General features: G+C 59.5%; 1 protein-coding gene across 1 annotated transcript in view; it reads left to right on the top strand.

The window, feature by feature from the left end:
* Positions 1-2209: 2209 nt before the first annotated feature.
* The window catches only part of EFNB1 (ephrin B1), a 56679-nt gene continuing 37782 nt past the window's right edge, over positions 2210-21106 (top strand). The window contains exon 1 of the mRNA XM_084535141.1: positions 2210-2508. Coding sequence (XP_084391267.1) covers positions 2393-2508 — 116 coding nt within the window. The 5' untranslated portion in view covers positions 2210-2392. The remainder of the gene's footprint in view (positions 2509-21106) is intronic.

The following is a 21106-nucleotide window of genomic DNA, read 5'->3' as shown; positions in this document are numbered from 1 at the left end:
CGAGCTGTTCTGCCTCGTCCCCTCCTCATCCACCACGGTCCCGTTGGCACGAGGGAGGCGTGGAAACGCCGTCCTCCAGTCCTCCAGCTTCTAAATTCCTCGGCTCCCCATCTCCCACCTGAGCCGGAGTGCTGTGAGAGCAGGCGTCGCCATGGCAACTAATCGTGATGTCATTTGCAGAGATTATTGGGCAGGGGCGCCCAGGGGTGCCCGCCAGCTGGCCAGGCCGGGGGGCATGGGGGCTGCAGCGCCCTGTGCCACCGCCCCCCCCGGGCCCTGCCAGCTCCCCGCCTGGCGCTTGGCTTCCCCACGGGAAGCGGCGATGGGAGGCGCAGGAGGGAAGTCACCGAAGCTCTACTGTGGTTCTCAATTCCCCAGCCAGCCTGCTTGGAATAATTACCGTTGTTGCAATATAATTCATTATGGTAGGCTCTAAATCCTCCCACCTAAAATGAAAATATTTTTTTCCTCCGTCCTCGAGGTTTTTTGTCTCATTTGAATTAAGGTGTCATTGGAAAAGCAATTGATAGGCTCATTCATTTAGCCTAAATCAAACTGACATTGTCTTCAGGACTCTAACTCTCTGTAAAATGCCCGGCATAACCTAATTTAAGCAGCCAGGGAACGGCTCGGACAAGGCCGTGCTGCAGACTCGTGCTTTCAGGAAAGCATCTGCACAGCTTCAATTTAACAACACATTTCATTCCAGATTTTAATTTCTTTTTAAACACAGAAACCTAATAAAGCTCGATCCAAATCTGATGGCAACATTGTGCCATGTGAGGCGCCAGAGGAAAAAAACGCGCAAGTAGCCAAATGAGAAACAAGTAATGGGGTTGAGTGCATTTGAGGTTGTTGTGAACCAAGGGGTTTTTAAGTTGTGTTAATAGAAAATGATGCAACCTTGGAGTTTTTAAAGGATGTTTGGAGTAGAATGTAAACTGACTGTGGCGAGGAGCCTCACGTTCAATCCCAGGTGCGTTTATGAACATTGACTTGTTAAGGCTGGAGAAGACCTCCAAGACCATCTGGTCCACCCACCCAATGCGAGTTCCTTTCTGATTTCTCGTTGATGAAGTCACCTCACACCTCGAGACACAGCTAAAATGCAACCCTCAGGCTTAGGAAGTGTGGAACAAAGGAGAAAGAAGAGCAGTCAGACAGGGAGATCAGGCTGCTGAATTCTCTCTGCGCAGACAAACCTCTTGTTGCACAGGCAGCGCGTTCCGTATTTGGGGGCAATTCTGTATATTGGGGCAGTTCTTCATTTTGGGGGCAATTCCTCATTTTGGGGCAATTACGCATTTTGGGGGGAACTCTGCATTTAGTGGTCAATTCCTCATTTTGGGGCTATTCCGAGTTTTGGAGGCAATTCTGCATTTGGGTAGAATTCCACATTCTGGGATCAATTCCGCATTTTGGGATCAATTCCGCATTCTGTGGGGAACTCCACATTATGGGACAATTCCGCATTTTGGGGGCAATTCTTCATTTTGGGATCAATTCCTCATTTGGGGGGGACCTCCTCCTTTTGGGGCAATTCCTCCTTTTGGGGGCAATTCTGCATTTTGGGGCAATTCCTCATTTTGAGATCAATTCCTCCTTTGGGGGGCAATTCGGCATTTTGGGGCTATTCCTCATTTTGGGGGGACCTTTTCATTTTGGGGGCCATTCCTTCTTTTGGGGCAATTCAGCATTTTGGGGCCACCTCCTCAATTTGGGGGCAACTCCCCAAAATTCCCGTCCCCCCGCCCCCCCCATCCCGGTCCGAGCTGAGCGCTCCCCGCCCGGTGTCGGCTCCGTCCGCAGGGGCGTGGGAAAGGCCGGCAAATCTCGGCGCGCCACTCGGGCCAATCAGCGTGCGGTGCGCGGCCGCCAGGGGGCGCCATTGGACCGCGGCTGAGCCCGGGGGCGGGGCGGGGGGCCGGGGACGGGGCCGGGCCGTCGGGGCGCCGCCGGGCGGCGGCGCCCCGACGGCCCGGCCCCGTCCCCGTCCCCCCGCCCCGCCCGCTTGGTGGAGGGGCGGGGGGGAGCCGCGAGGGCCCGATCGCTTTAAGAACCGACGGCGGGGGCGGGGAGGGGCGTGCCGGCGGCTCGAAGGCCCCGTCGGGGCGCTCGGCGATTGGCCGCGCCGCCTCGGGTTGGCCGCGCCGCTGCCTGCCGGGGGGAGTAGAGGGGCGGCGCGGGCGGGCGGCGGCGCTGTGCGAGCCGGGACGCCGGAGGGGACGGCACGGAGAGACGGCGGGGCCGGGCCGGCACGGAGCGCGGAGGAGCGGAGCCGCCGTCGGGGCGCTGCCCGCGGGCGGCGCGGCGCCGATGCGGGGCTGAGGAGCGGAGCCGCCCCCGCGGCATGGGCGCCTGACGCCCGGTGCCGTCCCGCCGCCGAGGGACGATGGCGCGGCCCCGCGGCGGGCGGTGGCTGCTGGGCGTGCTGCTCGCCCTGTGCCGCCTGGCCGCGCCGCTCGCCAAGAGCCTGGAGCCCGTCTCCTGGAGCGCCGGCAACCCCAAGTACGTGCGGCACGGGGGCGCGGGGGGTGCGGGGGGGCGCCCGCCTCGCCCTCCCCCGGTGGCGAAATAAAAAAAAAAAAAAAAACAAAAAAAAAAAACAAAACGAGGCGAAGCGAGAGGAAAAAAAAAAAAAAATTGTATGTGTATTTAGAAAATCTCGCCCCGCGCTCTCTGGCCTCGGAAGCGGAGCGGCCGGGGGAGCCGCGAAGAGCGCCCGCTGCGTGCGGACCTGCCGCCGGCCGCGCCTCGGACGCCGGAGCCGCCCGGGAGCTGGCGGCGGCTTTCTACGGACGGCGAGAAATAGAAAAATCCCCGCTTGGAATACAGAGCCCGCGGAGCGCTGCACCAGCGCAGAGCTCGAGCCGCTGCTGGTTTGCTCGTTCCCAGCCGCGCAGCACGCCTGGCTGCTGCCCCAGCGTCTGGTGGCTTTTTTTTCTTTTTTTTTTCTTTTTTTTCTTCTTCTTTTTTTTTTTTTTGTCCGGAATCTGGGGAGCGTGTCGCGTCCCGCCTGGAGGCAGCCCGGCGGCCCCGAGAGCGTCCCGCAGCCGCCGCTCCTCGCCTGCAGCCGCCGCGCCCCGCACCCGCTCCGCACCCGCTCGGCGCCGGCAGGGGACCGCCGCCGGCTCCTTCGCCGCCCCCTTCCCAGCCCGGGCTCGGCTCCGCGCTCGCGTTTCGGTGTGCCGAAGGCTGCGGCTATATTCGGCTGCCTGCTATTTCTTTTTTTTTTTTTTTTTTTTTTTTTTTTCCTCCTCCCTCCCCGTGGCTCCCCTGTTATAAATAGGCAGCTGCGGAATGCCGCCGGCGGGCGGTAGGTGCGGGGCTGGGACCCCCCCCGGCCTGGTGGCCACGGACACCCCCGGAGTTTGGGGGGGGTCCGGGGGGGAGCTCTGCCCGCTGTGGGGGCAGAGCGGCGGGGCTCGGTTTTTGGGGCCCGGCAGGGCGGGGGCGGCGGGGCTCGGTGCCCCGGGGGGGTCCCAGCCAACCCCCCCCCGCCCCCCGTCGGGGCGGGCGGCCCTGCAGAGCCTCGGAAAGGGCACTTTTGGCCCCAAAAGCAGGTGCGTGGGGGCGAGGGGAGAGGCGCTTCTCTCGCCCCCCGGCCGGTGGTGGCTGTGTTTGGGGGGCGGCGGAGCGAGGGGGGGGCGCGGGGGGCTTCCAGCGCTCGCTGCCGCCTCCCCCAGCCCCTGCCCGCTGCGCTCGGGGCTTAAAACCGCGGACAATGAGCGTCGCCTTTCCAGCATGCCTGGAATAAAGAGTAAGGAAAAGCTTTAAAAGACGTTTAAACGCTCGACATGGTTACTAATGACCTATCGATGTTTTGGGACCGATTATATCAGGATGTTTTTGGTAGCCCTCTTGCTGGGCTTTATCTTGTAAATCGCGGACTGTTTGTTTATCTTAGCCCCTTCTCTTCGTAGTTTAAAAAAAAAAAAATCCAGCTTTTTATCTTGATTTCCCACCCCCACCGTATTTCTCGAGAACAAAAAGAAAAGTTCTTGAGAGTTGGAGAAAACTGACACGGTTTGGGAGCCCTCTCCAGTTGGACACTTAAGCGAAAACCAAACATTTATCTTTTTTTGGGTGTGTGTGTGTGGGGGGCAACTTCACTGCGCATAAACTCCTGAATTCGGCGTGTTGGAAAAGCTGGGAAGAGATCTCTGGTGGTTTTAAGAACTGCAATAAGTAAATTCTCCTACTTGGATTTTTTTTTTTCCTCCCTTTTGAAGATTTCTCTGTTAGCTCGAAGCAAAAAGCAAAGGAACTTTTACCCGTAGGAATTGATCTTTTGTGTTTATAAGTCTGCTATGTCAGCACGAAGGGCCGGGGGGGCGGGGAGCGAGGAAAAAGCAAATTGGTTCCAGAAACCGCCACCTTTTTATTTCAAAAGGGGCAGTGGGAGATAGAAATCTCTTTGAGTTTGTTGTGTTAGCTTGAGGAACGTGCAGGTAGATGCGTGTGAAGCCGGGCAGCGAGGGGCGGCTGTTTCCCCCCGCGCCGTGCGCTTGGCGATGGCGTCGCCGGTGCCCAGACCAGGGCGAGGATTCCCGGGGCGCCTTGGCACGGTGGAGCCCAGAGGTTGGGGATGGTGGCGTGCAGCTGGGAAGCTTGCCCCTGCTGGAGTGAACCTGGTTTATTGGCGTTTGCGTTTATTAAATTGTCAAGGCCTGGAAAGTTGGGAGGCGTCCATGGCAGTAACGACCCTGCTGGTGTGCAGCGCGGCTCTGCTTGGGGCTGGGTGCGGGGGGAACTTTTCCGATCCCTCCGCAGGGGCCTGCGAGCTGCCTACCGCTGTCCCCGTGCAAAGCCCTGGGCCTGGTGGCCTCGTGGATGTCCCCGTGGCAGGGTGGCAGTTGGTGACCCGTCCATTCCTTGAGTTTTCGCTGGGTTTGGAGCATGGCTGCGCCCAGAGCCCTGGCTGTAAATGCGGGCAGCTGTGGGGCGTCGTGCTTGCTCCAGCGTGGGGCTGCGTGGCTCAGTCTGGGGTCACCTACCCATGGGGACACCGCCTGGTTTGTCACCACGGTGGTGGCAGGAAGAGATGGAAGTGCCTGAAATGGCAGCGCAGCTGCCCAGAAATGGCTCTCGGGGTGCCGCGGCCTGAACGGGATGGGTTCTGTGCGGGGTGTCCTAGTGAATGCCGTGCCTGGCGAGGAAGGTGAGGCGGCGGAGGTGAGCGGAGGTGGCGGGGCGGTGGTGCCTGCCGTGGGGCCTTGGTTCCTCACCCGCCCGCTGCGTCTGGAGCTCCAGCTGGGCCGCGGTGCCTCGCGCCCTCCGTCCGCGTTTGCTCGTCTTGGGGCTGGTTCCTGTTCCACGTTACCCACTGCCCCTCAAACTTCCCTCTCCCTCTCTCTTTTTCCTCGCTTCTTAATGCCTTCGTGCTCCTCCTCAGGTTTCCGCAGGGTGTGCGGAATGAGGCAGGACCTCTTCAGAGCCGCTCTCGCCAGCGAACACAATCGAGCGAGCACGTTTCCGAGGAACGGCCTGGAAAGCGTGCGCCGCGAGTAGCCCCGTGCCGGAAACCCACGCTCTTTGTTAGGCTGGGATTACTTTCCCTGGCCCTGCACATTACCAAACCCCTGCGTGTGCTCCGGGGTGCTCTGGGCTCTCCAGAGCCCGTTCGTGGTGCACGGGGAGAGCCCCAGCCTGCCTTTGTCAGCACCGGGGTGCCTGCCTGTTTTCAGAGTAAAGAGAGCTAAAGCCTTTAAAAATAACACCGTTAAGTGGAATTTTCCAGCAGATACAAGGAAAAAGTGTCGCGTGCTGGACCGCTCGGCCTTGATAGTGTCACTGTAAATAATGAAAATATTTTTCTGCCCTTTTCTTCTCTGGGCTGCTGCTCCTGTGAAGCGTGAGTGTGGGACTCCGTCGGTGTGTCACGGGCAGGTTTCTGATCTGATATTTGTTATTAAGGGGCACTGATAACACGTCTGATACCGAGAGCAATTTCCTAACGTTCTTAAACGAGTTAGGAATATCTTAATCTTTAGTCCTGCACTCGGTGCCGGGGAAAATGCTTTCCTTCTGCTCCTGGGTGCTCGCTCAAAAGCCAGAAGTGGATCGTGACTGCGTTTGTGTTGTGAATGGTTCTGCCTCTTTAAAGGGGGGAAAAAAAAGAAAAGAAAAACAGGCCCAGAAATGCTTTCGCAGGATAAAAGGTTACAATTTTCACAAACCTCTGCTTGGGACAAGTTTAGGCTCAATTAGATCCCCTTTGAGTGAGCTTTCCTCGGGATGTGAGCAGAGCCTCTTTAAGGGGTCTCAGTGAACCAATATGGTTTTAATTTTATTCCATCATGTCTGAAGGGGGCTTTTTGAAAACCATTCTCTGCGTTTATGGGAGGGGGGAGCTGAAGTGTGGTTTCAATGATTTAATCGGCCCTTTTGCTACTTAGCAGTTAGCGTTCGGGGTTGTTGGTTGGAGCTCGCTATTGTTAAACAACCTGGAATTGCACAGAAATTCTGACTAAATCTGTGCTGAAATCCCCCGACTGTAATTCTGGAGAAATATTGACCCTGGTGGGCTCCTGTGCCGAACGTTAAAAGGAAGCATTCCTAATAAAATATGGTTTGGAAAATTCATTTCAGGCTGGAATTCGCCTTTCCAGAAAGCATTTTAATAAGGAGGTGGGGGAAATGGGACACATCATCCATGGAGCTTTTAAGAATCGGTCATTGCGGCTCTGCTTTTCTCTCTTTCTCTCAAATAAATTTTACTCAGATCTGCTCACTTGCTAGCTCTGTGGAGCCATCGAGCAACTTTCTAAAAACAAAACAAATGCATTTAAAAAATGAAAAAGTAAGCGGGGTGGGGAGGGGAAAAAAAAATCCAGACGCAGACAAAAGTCTAATCCTTTGTGGTATTTTTATTCTGTCTTTAATGACATTATGGTGTCCTATTGAATTCTGTGAGCATTGAGTTTGAAGCCTGGTGTATCTTTGCTTTTTTTAATGCCTTTTATGAGGGACAAAGTGCTTGCGGGAAAGCTGTTTTCGATGGGAAGAGTTGGCCTGGAGCTTTGCATCAGTGGGCTAACACTTGTCGGAGCAGATGTAATTTAATTACCGTACTAGTGGGCGCATGAGGCGCTCCGCAGTCTAAGGAGTTGGGAAATATTGAAAACACGCTGCTTATTTTTAATTAAAAAACATGTTTGGCTCGTGGGGCCGCTGGGGACGTCGTCCTTGAGGGGAGCACGGGGCCGGGCGCTGTGGCTGCGGCCCCTGGCTCGTGGGGTCTGGGGCATCCAGATGGCCGCGTAAGCGATCTTATGGCGTGCGTGCACCTTCGCCTGCTGCATCCGAGGGGCTTTGCCTAATCTCCGAGGACTGGTTTGGATTAAGCAAGCCCGGACAGTCTGAATCCGGGTTCATGTTTCCCTCTGGAAAGAAGGAGCCCCTTCCGAGCGTGCCAGGAGGTCGCGGTGGGAGCGCAGCCCTGGGTGCTGCTGTCAGGGTCCTCGGGGCGCAGCTCCCCTTCTGCTCCCCCCGGGGGAAAGGGGCACCCGGGGCTGCCTGCGTGTCTCTCGGGAATGGCTTCATTAACTTAAATTAAAAAAAAAAAAAAAGTGAATGCCGAGCTGCGGCTATTGCAGTAGCTGGGTAAATACCACTGGATTCTATAAAATGGTTTTAACTGCTTCCTTTAAAAGGCAAAAAAGAGCCGTGATGGGGTGGCTGATTGATTGTAAAAGGAGCTGGAGCTTTCTCCAGAGCAAAACAGCTGCTGCAGTTCCTTGGAGCTGTGTCGGGAGCGGCGACAGAGCTGGGGCTTTTGTATGGCTCCTGCTCGGGGCTCGGGCAGGCTGCTCCTGGGCCTGGCGTCAGTGTCTCCTAGCTGCAAGCTGCCCGTGGGTCCCCTTCCCAAAAAAGCTATGGGCAGCAGAGGTGTGCCGTGGCCACGTCCTCACCTTGGCACGGGTTTGCTGTGGGGCAGGGGGCCCCTCTGAGCCACCCTTGGGGGCGCAGAGGGTGCTGGAGCCGCGCAGGGCACACAATGAGAGGTGTTCCCTGGGAACTGGTGGCTGGCCAGAGGGACTGACCCCGTGTTCTGTGTGGGATCCCTGGCCCCGTGGCCCTGCTGCCTGGCTCCGTCCCGCTGGCGGCACCCCCTCGTCGCAGCAGCAGCGGCATCGCTGCTCGGAAGCCGATCTGCCCGAGGAGCGCCGGAGTCCGGTGGGAAAACATCTTGTAGCGATCAGTAGCACATGCTACTTGGAGTCTGGCAGCCGAAACAGGGTGGGGAGAAACAAAGCTGAAATCCATTCTGTGTCTAATTAATGATTGCTTGTATCAGGAGAGCAGGAGGAGGACTCCGGGCTCGGCGCTATCGCGGCGTCACATCTGGGCAGGAATGTGGCGCTGGTGCGGGGCTTTTGTTGTGCTGGGCTGTGGAGAGCCGGGCTCCTTTTTGCTGCTTTCTGCTGCTTTTTGCATTTCCCTTCCCGTTCCCTGCTTCGGGGTGGTTGCTGTAACAGGGAAGGCGCCTCTTCAGCGTCCCCCGGGGAGCAGGAGGTGTCTCGTTGTGCCGGGCTGGTGCCACCCCTCCTGCTCTCGGAGGCTGTGGGGCCGAGCCTGGGCAGCACACCAAGCATCCTCCGAGGAGGCTTTTCCTGCCCTGTGCTGTCCCAGTTTGGCACCAGTGCTCTGCCAGTAGCTGTACTGGAGCAGCAGGGCCCTGTCCCTGCTTGGAGGGTGCCGATGCTGGGCTCTGGGCTGGGCGGGTGCGTTGTGAGGGGTGCGTGGTGCATTCAGGTGCCTGGGGGGCACCCCAGGCTCTGCTCACTGCCCACCCCGCAGCGAGGGGCAGTTTTTTGGGGGTTTGCCCATGCTGGTGGTGGCGTGGGTTTGGCTGCTGGGGAAGGGGGCAGGTGAGGGGGCCTGGGCTGCGCTCAGGGAGAGGCGGGGAGGCACGGGGTGGCGGCGCAGCAGGTGAGGGGCTGGTGGCACGCCCCCTGGATGCCTTTTTCCCCCAAGTCTAAGTTGTCCTTCCCTGTTTTTCCTGGATCTGAAGTTCAGCCTCTGTGGTTTTGTTAGCGTTGTGATGTTCTGGAGTGAGCGAAGGAGAGGCCGGGCCCTGGACGTGTCCGTGGGTGAATTTCCCTTGGTACCCTCCAGACAGCTCGGGGCTGGGTGCCAGGACCGGTGTCCAGCAGGGCATGGTGGTGCTCGGGGACAGCCCCATGCCGGGCATGGTGGCAGAGCTGCGGGAGGGCTTTTCCTGGCTCTGTGCAGAGCAGCAAACGCCTTCCATCCTTCTCGGTGTGCGGCGGTGCCCGCTGTAACTGGGGGTGCTGTGCCCCGGGAGGGGCTGGGCAGTGCCCAGAGCCTCGCTGTTAGCCCAGCTCCCGTGGGCAGCTCGCTGGTGCTCGCAGGGTGATGTCCGAGGGGTGCTCCTCGTGTCCCCACCCTGGGCCTGGCCTTAGGCAGATGGTTGGGAAGGCAGGGGGTTAGGAAGCGCTGTCCTGATCCCTGTCTGCACCCGGAGAGGCGTCATCCCTGGGGACAGGGGTCCTGGTGGCTGGGTTGGGGGCTCCCGAGCCCTGTGTCCCTCCCGAGCAGCGAGGGGACAGCAGTGCCCTCCCTTTCCCTGTGCTGTGCAGCAGCCACCCCACTGCTAGCAGGGGCTTGGCTTTTGGTGCGCGACACCGGGTGCGTGCCGCGGGGAAGCACCGCGCGCTCGTGCCGCTTTTGGGCACGAACACACCGCTAACACAGCTCCGAATGCGGGCGCATTTTCCTTCCTGCTGAGGCTTTGGGGCGGCTGCAGCGCCGCACACGCCGCACGCAGCTCGGTGGCAGAGGCGAGGCGAGGGCTCGGTGCCCCCTTCCCCGTGCCGCCCGCGTTGGCGCCGCGGTGGGCTCCTGCTGCGCGCCGGGGTGCCGAGCGGGCGGCGGGTGCTCCGGGTGCTCCGGGTTCCTTTGTCTGGCCTCGCTGTAGTAACGCGGCCGAACGCGAGGGGGAGGTCTGGGGGCCCCCCCGGGAATCCAGCCCCTTCCCCACCTGGCTTGGAGGGGACGCGCAGCTCGCGGCCATCCCCCTCGGAAAGGGGCGACGCGTGCGGGTGCCTCCGGTGCGCGGGGTTTGGGTGGGTGGCAGCGGGGCCGGGGCTGCCCCGGTGGTGCCGGGAGGGGGCCACGGGCAGGCGGGGGGGCTGCCGGCACAGCCCGCTGCAGCAGCCCGGGCGGCATATGGAAAGGATCTGGGTGTAATATCCCGAGCTGCAGAACAGCTTTGCTGAAGAGGCCACTTCAGCAGGGGACGCGGTGCGGTTAGTCCTCCCGGCTGACACATCCCAGGCCTTCCTCAGACTTGAAAGAGCTCGAGCTCGCCTTTGAATCTGAGGATTTATGGCCCTTTTAGGCCTCTCCAATAAAAGCACGGCTCCCTTCTCAGACAGAGCCCACCGTCTCCCTCCTCCGGGCTCATTATCCCGGGGATTTGTGTTGCTTGCTCTCCCCTTCTCTCGCTCTCTTGTTCGCTACCGCTGCTTTCTTCAGATGTGCGGCCGAGGACTTCAGAGCATAAAAGCAGAGCCAGCGTGAGCCGGGGGAGCTGGGGGTCCCGGCTGTGCTGCCAGGGGCTGTGGCGGCCACGGCTCCGTGCCCAGCGTGGCACAGGGACGGTTTCTCCCTGCTGGATGGTTTCTCCCTGCCTGGGGGATGCCGGGGGCTCGGCTCCACGGGGGCCGTGGCCGCAGCGGGTCCGGCGGTCGCAGGATCCCCGTGCGCCCACCGCCCCCCGCGCCGCCTCGACACACGCGGGCACTTCAGCATCCTCAGCCCCACAGATCATGTCTGTTTTATACAGGCCCGTCAAGCCTCTAACTGTTTAAAGAGAGGCTTAGGAAAGAGTCCAGAGAAACGACATAATAATTATTGTATTACAAATTGTTTCCTTTAATGGGCCCTGTCGGATCGCTCAGTCTGCTAAACACATTGTGCCCTCCCCCAGCCCCCCGCCCGGCCGGCCCGCACTTCGGCAGCCTTTTTCCACTCGCGCAGCCTTTGCTTACAAACCCAGCCCCTCTGGAAAATTCCTGCAGCCTCGGAGGGGCAGGCAGGGGCTGGGGGCTGCTCGGGCTGAGGGGGCTCAGGGCCGTGAGGCGAGGAGAGGAGCGGTGCCGCTGTCCTTGGAGCAGGGTCCGCAGGACAGGTCCTATTCCTGTGTGGCTGGGGTGGCTCCTGTCCCTTCCTCTGGTGGCTGCACTTTGTGTCTGAAGGGCTTTGGGGCTGGTGGTACCTCTTTCGGATGCTCTGCTGAGCCTGGGATGCTCTCAGTCTTGTTCTCTCTGCTTGTGTCCCTGGGGCGGGTGCGGTGCCCTCGCCATGAGCCTGCCCGGGTGCCCCTGCATGTCCCCAAGCAGCGCTCCGGCTCAGCCGCTGCTGCTCCTCGTCCTCCCCCAGGCACAGCAGGCCCAGGGCGATGCCAGCAGCCCCGCTGCCGTGCGCTCAGGTGGCGGCTGCCACCCGTGTCCCCTTCCGTGCCCGGTGCTGCCGGCCCTGCAGAGCCCCCCAGCCCTCCCCCGGGCTGTGGTGTGTAAGGAGAGGAGCCGCGCGCGGCCGCGCGCATTTTTTCGCTGCCCCCAAAGAATCGATGCGCTGGAATTAAGCAGCAGGTTACATTTCTTCGGCGCGGAGCAGCAAATATGTTTTAAATTTGGCAGCCGGCAGCGAAGAGCGGGTGGGAGAAATTTTCCAGGTATTGCGTTACACTTTCCCCTACAAGGGCTCTGCTTTGGCGCTGGGGATTAAAGGGAGGGGGGCAGCCCTCGGCGCGGGGAGGGCGATTTGGCCCGCCGTGGGCAGGGCTGGGGGCAGCAGCGGCGGTGTCCCGGGGGGGCACCTGGTGTGCCGCGCGTCCCGGTGTGCCGTGGGGGCCCGCGGCGTGCCGGCCCGGCTGACTCACGGCCCGCCGGGGCTGGGGAGCGCTGCGGGGGCCGGCCGGGATTAATTCTGGGCTTCCTCCCTCTGGGCGCGATGGGAAATTTCCACCTGGCGCTGCCTCCCCGCGCGGGCACCGCCCGGTTCCTCTGGCTTGCCCGGTGTTGTGATTTATCCTAATCTCCCGCTCTGATGTATTTAATAAACACTTCATGCAAGAGCGAGCCTGGAATTCACTCCGAGCGCAGAACTGGGGCTTGGCCAATTAGTCAATTATTTCAGAATAAGGAAATTTTTTAAGAAAACATGAAAAAGAAACCTGTCCTGAGGTGGGAGGGGAAGGCCTGGCTGATGCATCAGCGAGCGGCCCCTCTCCTGGGGGAAGCTTGGGGGCCAGAGTGTGGTGAGCTCGTGCTGCTGACTCGGACCCCGAGCAAGCACGGGTCCAACCCATGCCTCTGCTGCGTGGCCTGGGGTCTGTGAAGTGCTGTGGTGGGCAGGGGGCTTCTGGCAGCCCTGCTGCCCCGGTGAGACGGGGCGCTGCATCTTGCTTGTGTGGAGCAGGGGCTGGGGGCTCGGCTCTGGGCTCAGCTCCGGGCTCGCTGTGTTCCCCCCGCAGCTGGCTGCCCCCCGCATTGTCCTGCGGCAGCCGTGCGGCACGGGCTGTCCCCTCCGGGGCTGGCAGCAGCGTGCCACATTGTTCCAGCTTCCCTCGCAGCAGCAGGAGGAGGAGATGCTCTGCTGCGAGGTGGGGCAGGGCCCCCCGGTGCTGTGGGCAGCGGGGGCTCGGAGCTGTGTGCCCCACGTCGCTGCGGTGCCCGAAGCCCCGTCCTGGCCGGGGAGAGCGGGGGCCTGCTTGGCTTAAAGTTTCAGGAAGCGGCTCGGAGGTGCGAAGAGCTGAAGGTGGCTGGAATTTCCCCTTCAGCTGTGTTTGTTTTTGAGCTTGGATTATTCTTGCTCGGTGTAAACTCTGCGGAGACACGTCCTGGGTGCGCGCCCCTGCCTGCGTGTCCGGAGCGGCGTGCGTGCCCGCGCCGTGCCCCCCCCCCATGCTCCCCACCCCAGCTGTGGCTAATTGCTGGGCTCGGGGACAGCGACAGCGTGGCCAGGTGGCAGGGTCAGGGCTGGCAGAGGCAAGGACAGGAGCAGGCATCGTGCACCAAGCCGTCTCCCGCCCCTCTGGAGCATGGGTGCTCGCTCCTGCACCAGCATGGGGGTGTGCCCGAAGCTCCTGCGAGGGCACTGCTGTTGCTGCAGTTGGGTAACTGGTTTTATTTGTTCTTTTTGCTCTCCCAGATTTAAACAAAAGCTCATCGGTAAGGATAGGGGACGGAGGAAAGCTGTGGCATGCTGGAGCCACCCCTGTGGCGGTGGTGAAGGCAAGGAGAGGGGCACAACCCCGGCAGCTTTGGTGGCTGCGGGTGCTTGGGGTGGCACCCAGCACCCCGGTGCGCGAGGCAGCCTGCCCACCTGGGCTCTGGGGTTTTTTCCTCCCCGGATCAACCAAGGAAACAGCTCCAGGGCCGCTCCTTTGTGTGCGCCCTTGTGAAATTAGACTTTGGTCCCAAAGGGATGGGTAGGGAACGGCACCGGGGGCAGCGGTGGGAGCAGCTGGTGCCCCGAGCCCTGCCTGGGACCAGCTCTGGTGCCAGTCCCGTGTGGCAGGGATGGGCCCTGCATTGCTCCCCGGGGTCGGGGGGCTTGGTGGCATGCGGGGGGACAGCAAGAGAGGGGGGAGCCCATGTGAGTCCCTTCCGGAGGAGAGGTTCCAGGTGGCAGGGAGGTTTAACGCTTGGTTACGCTTTTGATCTTTGCCCTGACTTGGTTAGTGATGGGAGCTGCTTCCCTAATTACCCCCTGCGTGTAGGGCCGGTGGGGTTGTTTATGCTTATCCCATCTCTCTCAGGAAAAAATAATAAAAAACCTCCTGCCAGGGTGTGTGTAGGGTGGGGGAGAGCAGCGTGCTTTCCCATACAGCGCAGGAATCCTGGAGCACTGTTCATATAGCCCAGGGTGTTCCCACCCACGGCAGGCAGTTTCATGCTCCTTCACCGGTTTCATAACATCCAGGAGAGGCACGAAAGTTTTCCAAAACCGCCTCCCTTTGTTGTGCTCCGAACACAGACGGGTGCTGGGTGCCCCCTGTCCGGCAGCGGGGCTGTGCCCACCTTGGTTTGGGGGGGGACGTCCCCGCACCGCAGCGCTCCTCGCTCCGTTCCTCCTCGTTTCGGAGCGGGGCACCCATCGGTGCTGGGGGTGCCGGTGTGAGCAGCAGGGAAATGGGGCGTTTGGTGGCGGGTGAGGGCTGGCTGTCCCAGGAGCAGCCCTTTGTCCCTGCCGTGTTTCTCCTTTCTGAGCGTGGAGGTGCCGGGGTTGGGGGTGGAGGTGCGCAGGCCGTGCTGCGGAGCTGCCGGAGTTAATCCATGCTCACAAAGCAGTTTGAGTTTGTAGGACGTGGGGCTTGCAAGCAGGGCATGGGCGTGCTGTGGCTTCATAACATCGCACAGGCAGAGCTGAGGAGCTCCCATTTCCCCGTGGCAGGAGCTGTTCTCCTGCCGGGGTCACCCCCGCGTCCTGCGCCCTGCGGGAGGGGTCCCCCTGCACCCCAATTTGGGAAGCCAACATCTCGCAGGGGCGCAGGGGAATCGTGCTCCCCGTTTATGGAAGATAAAGAGATCTGTTGATAGCACGAATGGTTTCCTTACACAAGTCTTGAGAGAGGGTGACAGATAGTGAAGTGGTGGGCTAATTGCTTCCAGATGCTCCCTCCCCTGGCCGGGACACCGGTGCCGTGTGTGTTCCTCCCTGCCAGCCTCGCCGAGCGCAGCCGAGGACTCAGCCAAAAGCTGGGGCCGGCCCGAGAGATCTCAAATGAGCCGAAATGAATCACGTCGGGGTGGCTCCGGGTCCCCCCGCGGCGCTGGCGGCCGGGGCTTTGGTGGGAGCTTTGGTGGGAGCGGGGCGGCTGGCGGGCTGCAGCTGAGCCCCTGCCGGTTACATGAGCCCCCGAGCTGGGGCTTTCTGAAAAATGTCGAGCGCGGTGGGACTCGTGATGAAATGCAGAATTGGCAGCGCTCGCTCCATTGTGCTCCGCGGGCCGAGCTCCGAAGCAGCCTGCCCTCCTCTCCTCTCCTCTCCTTTCCTCCCGCGGCTCCCGCTGCCTCGGGCTGTTTGTGCCGCAGAGGCTGTGCTTTTTGGCATCCGGGCTTTCGTGCGCGGAGCATTGGCGCTAGCAGCAGTATTAATGATTATTTATTGGTTCTTAATGCCAAGTAACGTAAACAGCTGGCTAATGCAGTGCAAAGGTGCTGCTGCGGCGGGACGCGGGCTTATCTCCCAGCGCCGGGCTCGAAGCACTTCATGAATTACTCAAAGGAGGTGGCGTCGCCTCACGGATGGAGCCTTGTTTTGATAAACTTTCCTCAAGGTAGAGGTTCCGAAACTGTTTGGCTGCTGACCTCCCCGTTAATTACTGCCGTGCAGCACCGGGGCTGTCGGGTGAAAGGGAGGAGCGGGGCGCTGCTCGCAGCCTTCCCCCTCGCACGCCTGTCCCTGCGCATCCATCGGGCTCCGCTGCGCTCCTTCCCCCGCCTGGCAAAGAGCCTCCGTTCCTACGACCTGTTCTGAGGCTGTGGCTCTGACCTTGATTTACACCGACAATTTGGTATCGATGCTGTTTTTTTTTCAGGCTAACTGGAATGAGGGTAAATGCAGCCTGATGATAAAGGTGCCGGGAAGAAGAGGGAGCAAAGTGGCTCGCCTGGCGGTGCCGGCTGATGGGCGCAGGTTCTGCGGCTCCGCAATTTCCCCTGCTTTTAGCCCCTTGACAAAGCTTGGTGGGAAAGAGAAAGGAAAATGTGAACGGAGAGAAATTTATGACTCCCGTGCTTTCTCTAGTGCTTCTGAAGGTGAGAGTCGAGTCACTTTGCCATGTACAAGCTCAGCAAGTCCAGACCGTCCCCAGAGAGTTTCTGAAGCCGTGCGGGGAGAAATAATGCTTGGGGTTAAAAATAGACACTTGACAATAGGAAGGAAGGACTGAAAAAGCTCCGCGCTAAGGGAAGTGGACAGGAGCTGGGTGAAAGGCATCTGGATTACGCTGAGCTGCTAGGGCTTGGCTTTAATGATTTCAGACTGGAATTAAAGCTCGTTTGCACTTGTCCTAACCAGAAGCAGGTTTTGCTCTTGGGTTTGGACGTCAATCAACCCGGGGGAGCTGCCCCTTTTTCTGAGGGTGTCCCAAAAGTTCCCTTTCCCTGCTGCTCCCCTGTCTCTGGTGGATGCTGCGCCCATCTCGCTGGGATGCGGAGCCTGGGGGGGCTGGCCTGGGAGAAGAAAGAAGTTAATTAAACCCTAACGAAGGAGGGCAGGTGGGAGACAGCTTCTGCTGCCAAACAGCCGAGAAAAATCCGGCACTGGAGGAAAATGCTCCAGCTCCTCTGCGTTTTTAACCCCTGATCTGGAGGGGGGGGGGACCTGAATCCTGCGCTGCCCACCCTGGGCACTTCACTGCGGGCTGGGAGCGTGCGGCCGCGCCGAGGGGAGGCAGAACGAGCGGCTCTGTGCAAGGTGCAGGGCTGCTGATTCCAACCCCGTTGCCCGGGGCTTTTGTTAAAGCTCATTAAAACCATCTGTGGCTGCCGGAGCCTGACCAGAAAGCCCGAGCGGTGACGGAGGCTGGGGCAGCTCGAGTCCCCCGGGATGGGGACGCGGCCAGCGCCGTCCCCCTCGGGGCAGCCGCCAACAGCGGGCACCCTCGTGCCCCGCTCGGATGCTGGAGCACAACCAGCAGCGATTCCGGCTTCTGGCTTAGTTTAAAGCTTCATTCTTCCTGTCCTGTTTCTTTAACTTTGGCAGCTTTCTTGGCCTTCTCTGCGGCACGGGATGCCGCGAATGCTGCGCGAACAATAGAGCTCAGAGGTGGGGTGGGAGGGTGGAAGGAGATGAAAGGGGGAAAGTAAAATTGAAGCATGTCTGGAAGTGCATTTTGATGTAAATGGGACTTTTTGATGGACTTTGAGAGACACCAGCAGAAAGGGCACTGGCCCCCTTCAGCGTGCAGAGCTCCGGGGCTCTTTATGTGGTCAGGAAAGGGCACTTTTTGATCACCAAGGCGCTTTGTCGGGTGCACCTCCAATTACCCAATGTTCCTCCCGTCCTCATCGTTGCCCGTGTCCCAGCGAGCGGTGGCCCCACGTGCCCAGCGGGCGGGCAGAAGTGGGATGGGGACGGTCACACTTTGCGGGGACAGACCTCCGGCCAGCGGTCACCTTCCCCCTCCTCCTCCTCCTCTTCTGCCTCCTGGCAGGGCTCTGGGAATGGGGTGGAATTTAAGGCTTGGTTTGGAGAAGTGTTTTTGCGAGAGAGGAAAGGCAAAAAAGGGGCTGGGTGCTGGGCAGAGCCCCCGCATTCATCCTTGCCCACCGCTTCTTGAAGCCAACAGCTGGAGAGCCCCATCCTCTGAAGCTCAGTGGGGCAGCCAGGAGGGCACGGCTGCGTCCTGGCCGTGCTCCGAGCAGCCCCCACAAACCTGTCCCCGCTCCGGGGAGGGTTGGATTTGCAGCCCCCGTCGTCCTTTTGATCTCACCCAGTCCCAGCCCTTGTCCTTGGCACCGTCTCAGCAGCTCTCCAAGCGCTGGTGGAGATGTGGCATTGTCGTGACTCATTCTTCTTCCTTTCTGCTGCTTCTTTTTTTTTTTTTTTTGTTCTTCTCCCAACAGAGCATTTATGAAAAGGAAGCAGCAGATTGATCCAGTAAACCAGAGCAAAACAAATGCACGGCATTTATTGTGCAAAAGGCACCTCCATCCTGCTTGGCACAGCTTGTGGGGACCTGGGGGGGGGGCTGGGGGCGGTCGGTCTCCTCCTGTCACCTCTCCACGTGCTCGCCTGCCTCTGCCTGGCAGCCGCTAACCTTGCGAAGACGAGAGGAGGAGAAACGAGGACAGAGCTGCTCCCTGGGAGGGAGACTTGACAGGCGGGGGGGAGAGGAGCCGGGAAGGTCGGGCAGTTCTGGCGTGTGGCTGTGTTTGTGCTGTCTGCAGCGATCTCGACGGGAGAGGACCGCCCGTCACTTCTCGTCCCTGCTGCCGGAGCTGAGCGCCGGGCTCGTGGCTGTCCCCGCGTTGCCCCGCGGCTCGCTGCAGCCTCCCTGCTCCGGATTTTGTCCACGTGCGGTGTTGTCTTTCGGTGTGGAGCTTTCCAGTCCCATGGATTTGAAGCCTCACGGGCTGGGGTCTCTCCCCCCCGTGGCTGCCTGCTCCCGGCTCGGGTCCGGCTCCGTTCTCCTCCCCTGCCCGCAGGACGCAGGCGCTGCCTTCACCTTCGGGAAGCTGTCGGCAGCCGGGAAATTTATTGCTGGCGTAAAAGCATCAAAAATGAAGCATTTGTAACAGCCGTTAAAAAGCGCGAGGCGGCTGCAGACAAACTTGTTTCTTCCTCTGACAAAGTTCTGAGTCAGTCCTTTAATCTCTAATCTAGGTTTATGGTCATCTTTATTGAAATGCTGGGCTCCGTGAGAAGCTGACATGTATGACCATCATAAAACAGGAGTTATGGGAGCCCGGAATTGCCTTGATGGTCCAAGTGTCTGCAGGAAGCGTTTTTAAAATCTGTAATCGGGATTTATTGGCCTTCATGGCTGAAACTGTCAGTAGAAAATAAAATAATCAGCCCAGGACATTTTTTTTTCGCCTTCTCTTTGGCGTTTGCCTCCCGCCCCACGTATCCTTACGTGACGGCGTGCCTGCGGCGGGGCCGGGCAGGACCCTGACGGCCCAGGCCACCCGTTTGCCTCTGGTTTCAGCAGCGGTGAGGTCTGTGTGTGAGGCCAATGATGCATTTTTCTACAAGACAACTAATTAATTTCAGAGCTCTGGGGGAAGGAGCGTGCAGCCAGCCCGTAGCTGCGCGTCCTGTCCTGGCAGGCCTCTCCGCATGGAGACTTCGGTGCCCTGAAGTTTCTTCCTGTGGAGGGTGTTGAATGTCTTTCTGGGGGATTTTTTCTTTTTTTGGGGGGATTAGCTAAGTGCACCCAATGCTTTCGCACTCTTCTCTCATCCCTGAGTCACTCCTGTGCTCTGGGGTTGTGGGCAGTGTTGCTCTCTGCAGTGCCTGGCATTTCCCCGTGTGTGCCATGGGTGCAGGATCTGTCCCGTGCTCCTGGCATCCAGACGGAGAGCTCCGAGCATCTCCGAGCATTTTCCTCAGCTGAAAAGATGCTCGGAGCCCTCCCTCTTGCCCGTCATGCTATGCTAACCTTCCTCTCCTCCCTGCCTTTGGTGAGCAGCGATCTTCTGCTTGCTTCCCAGCGATGCAAACCGGGGGTGAAATCAGGATTCACCCCGAGCGCTGGGAAGCTCGGGTCCCTGGTGCCTCCAGCAGTGGCCCCGCGCTGCTGCTGGCTTGTGTTGGGTCGGTGCCGCGCTGCAGTCGGTGCCTCGGTGCAGCTGCCTTATCAGCTAAACGTGTAATTTCCTCGCGGAGCGATGTCAGGTTTGTCAAACAGAGCCATTCTTTGTAAGGAGGTGTGGGCTGCGATTAATTGGTGTGCGTACAAAACTATGCTAAGGGATTTATTTGAGACTGAAGCGTGCTTATAATTTTTTTTTTCCCTGTTGAATGACTGCGGTGGAAGCTGATGATTTCTCTGAAGGCCTCAACTTGGCTCTGCCCTAAAAATTGGATCTGAGGCTCGGGAGCGCGGCGCGGCTGCCGGCGGAGGTCCGAAAGCCCCGCTGCGGCACGGCCGGGGCGCTGCCGAGGGTGCCAGCAGACGTCCCTGCTGCTGCTGCTGCTCCAGCCACCTCGGCTCGGCCCTTCCCGGCTGCGTGGCACCGAGCTGGAGAAAGCCACAAGCAAGTCGGAGCCTAACCCGCAACTAAAAATGACACCCGAAAGCGCCGAGTCCGGAAGCGGCCTGCGCAGGTTGTTAAGTGCCTGCTTCCCTTTGGTTTAACAAATATCTTCTTTCATGGAAAGGCTTTTTATTATTTTTTTTTTTCTCCCTTAAACTTTCTCATATTATCATCACCCTTAATCACGCAGGGTGACTTCTCAAAGCACTTTTTTAAATGCCAATTTTTACCCAGGTTTTAAAATTGAAATTCATTTTTTATCCAAAGGCAGGATATAAATGACTCTACTAAAATTAGATTAATCCTAATAAGAATGTCAGTTATCATTTCTGAATACATTAATTTTTTTTTGGAAATTTTACATGCCTCTTTAGCTATAATTGCCGGTGTAATTTCTTACATAGACATAGTCTGTCCTCACGGTTGACAGAAATACTTAATGCAATGTCGACACCGCAGTAAGTTCTAAATTAGTGCGTCGCAGACATTGCAGGCGTTTTGAACTTTCTCCTTAATAAGTTAAAAAAAAAAAAGGAGAGACCTCAAGTGCAAAACATGAGTAAAATGCACTCGGAGAGCGGGGCTGAAGGAGGCAGAGGCCGGGTGGTGGTGGGTCAGGGATGGTTGGGTCGGTCCCTGGGTGGACGCGGCTGCAGCCCCTGCGTCGAGCATCGCCGTGCACCCCAACGGGCTGAGACAACACCGGCCAAAAACTCCTCGCCCAGGTCTTTCTGGCGCTAGCCATCTAGGCGTCTGGTCTGCAAAAACTGGTTATTCCTGGTGTGTGTGTGACCTCTTCATTTGCGAGAGGATGGAGAGGCGCTGCAGGGCGTGCGGGCTGGCGCTGGGTGACTGCAGCGATGCGGAGCCTCCGCGTGTCGGGGCGGGTGGGTTCGGGAGTCTTGGTCAGTGTGCAGGGAGTGTGCATCTTCCGAGGGTCCTGGGATGTCCCCAGCGTTGTGTTGTGGCCGTGCCACGTGCCAGGGGGACAGCGGGTGACACTGCTGTGCCCGGCGTGGGCAGCGTCCCCGTGCACACAGCGTTGCGCCCTGCTGCAGTAACGCAGAGGAGAGGGTTCTGCTCCCCATTAAATGCACCGAGCACCACGTGCGAGGCTCTGCCTCCAGCGTGGCAGGGGAAGGGCTCTCGGCGTCGGCATGGTGGCACGGTGGGGACCTGTCCCCAGCTTGGTGGCACGGCGCATGGTGGGGAGGGGACCGCGGGCGGGAGTGCCGTAAGTAGCGGGATGCTGGGGCGAGGCCCCGGGGAATCGCATCTGGCAGCGAAACTGTGGGGGAGGAAGTGGTCGGGGGGAATTCTGGTCTCTCCTGCGGCATCTTGTCAGCTCGCTCGCTGCACGTGGG

Source organism: Aythya ferina, assembly GCF_964211825.1.
Source record: "Aythya ferina genome assembly, chromosome: 13".
NCBI classification, from domain to species: Eukaryota; Metazoa; Chordata; class Aves; order Anseriformes; family Anatidae; genus Aythya; species Aythya ferina.
Note: the sequence above shows the minus strand (reverse complement) of the source record. Positions and strands in the feature narration are given on the sequence as shown.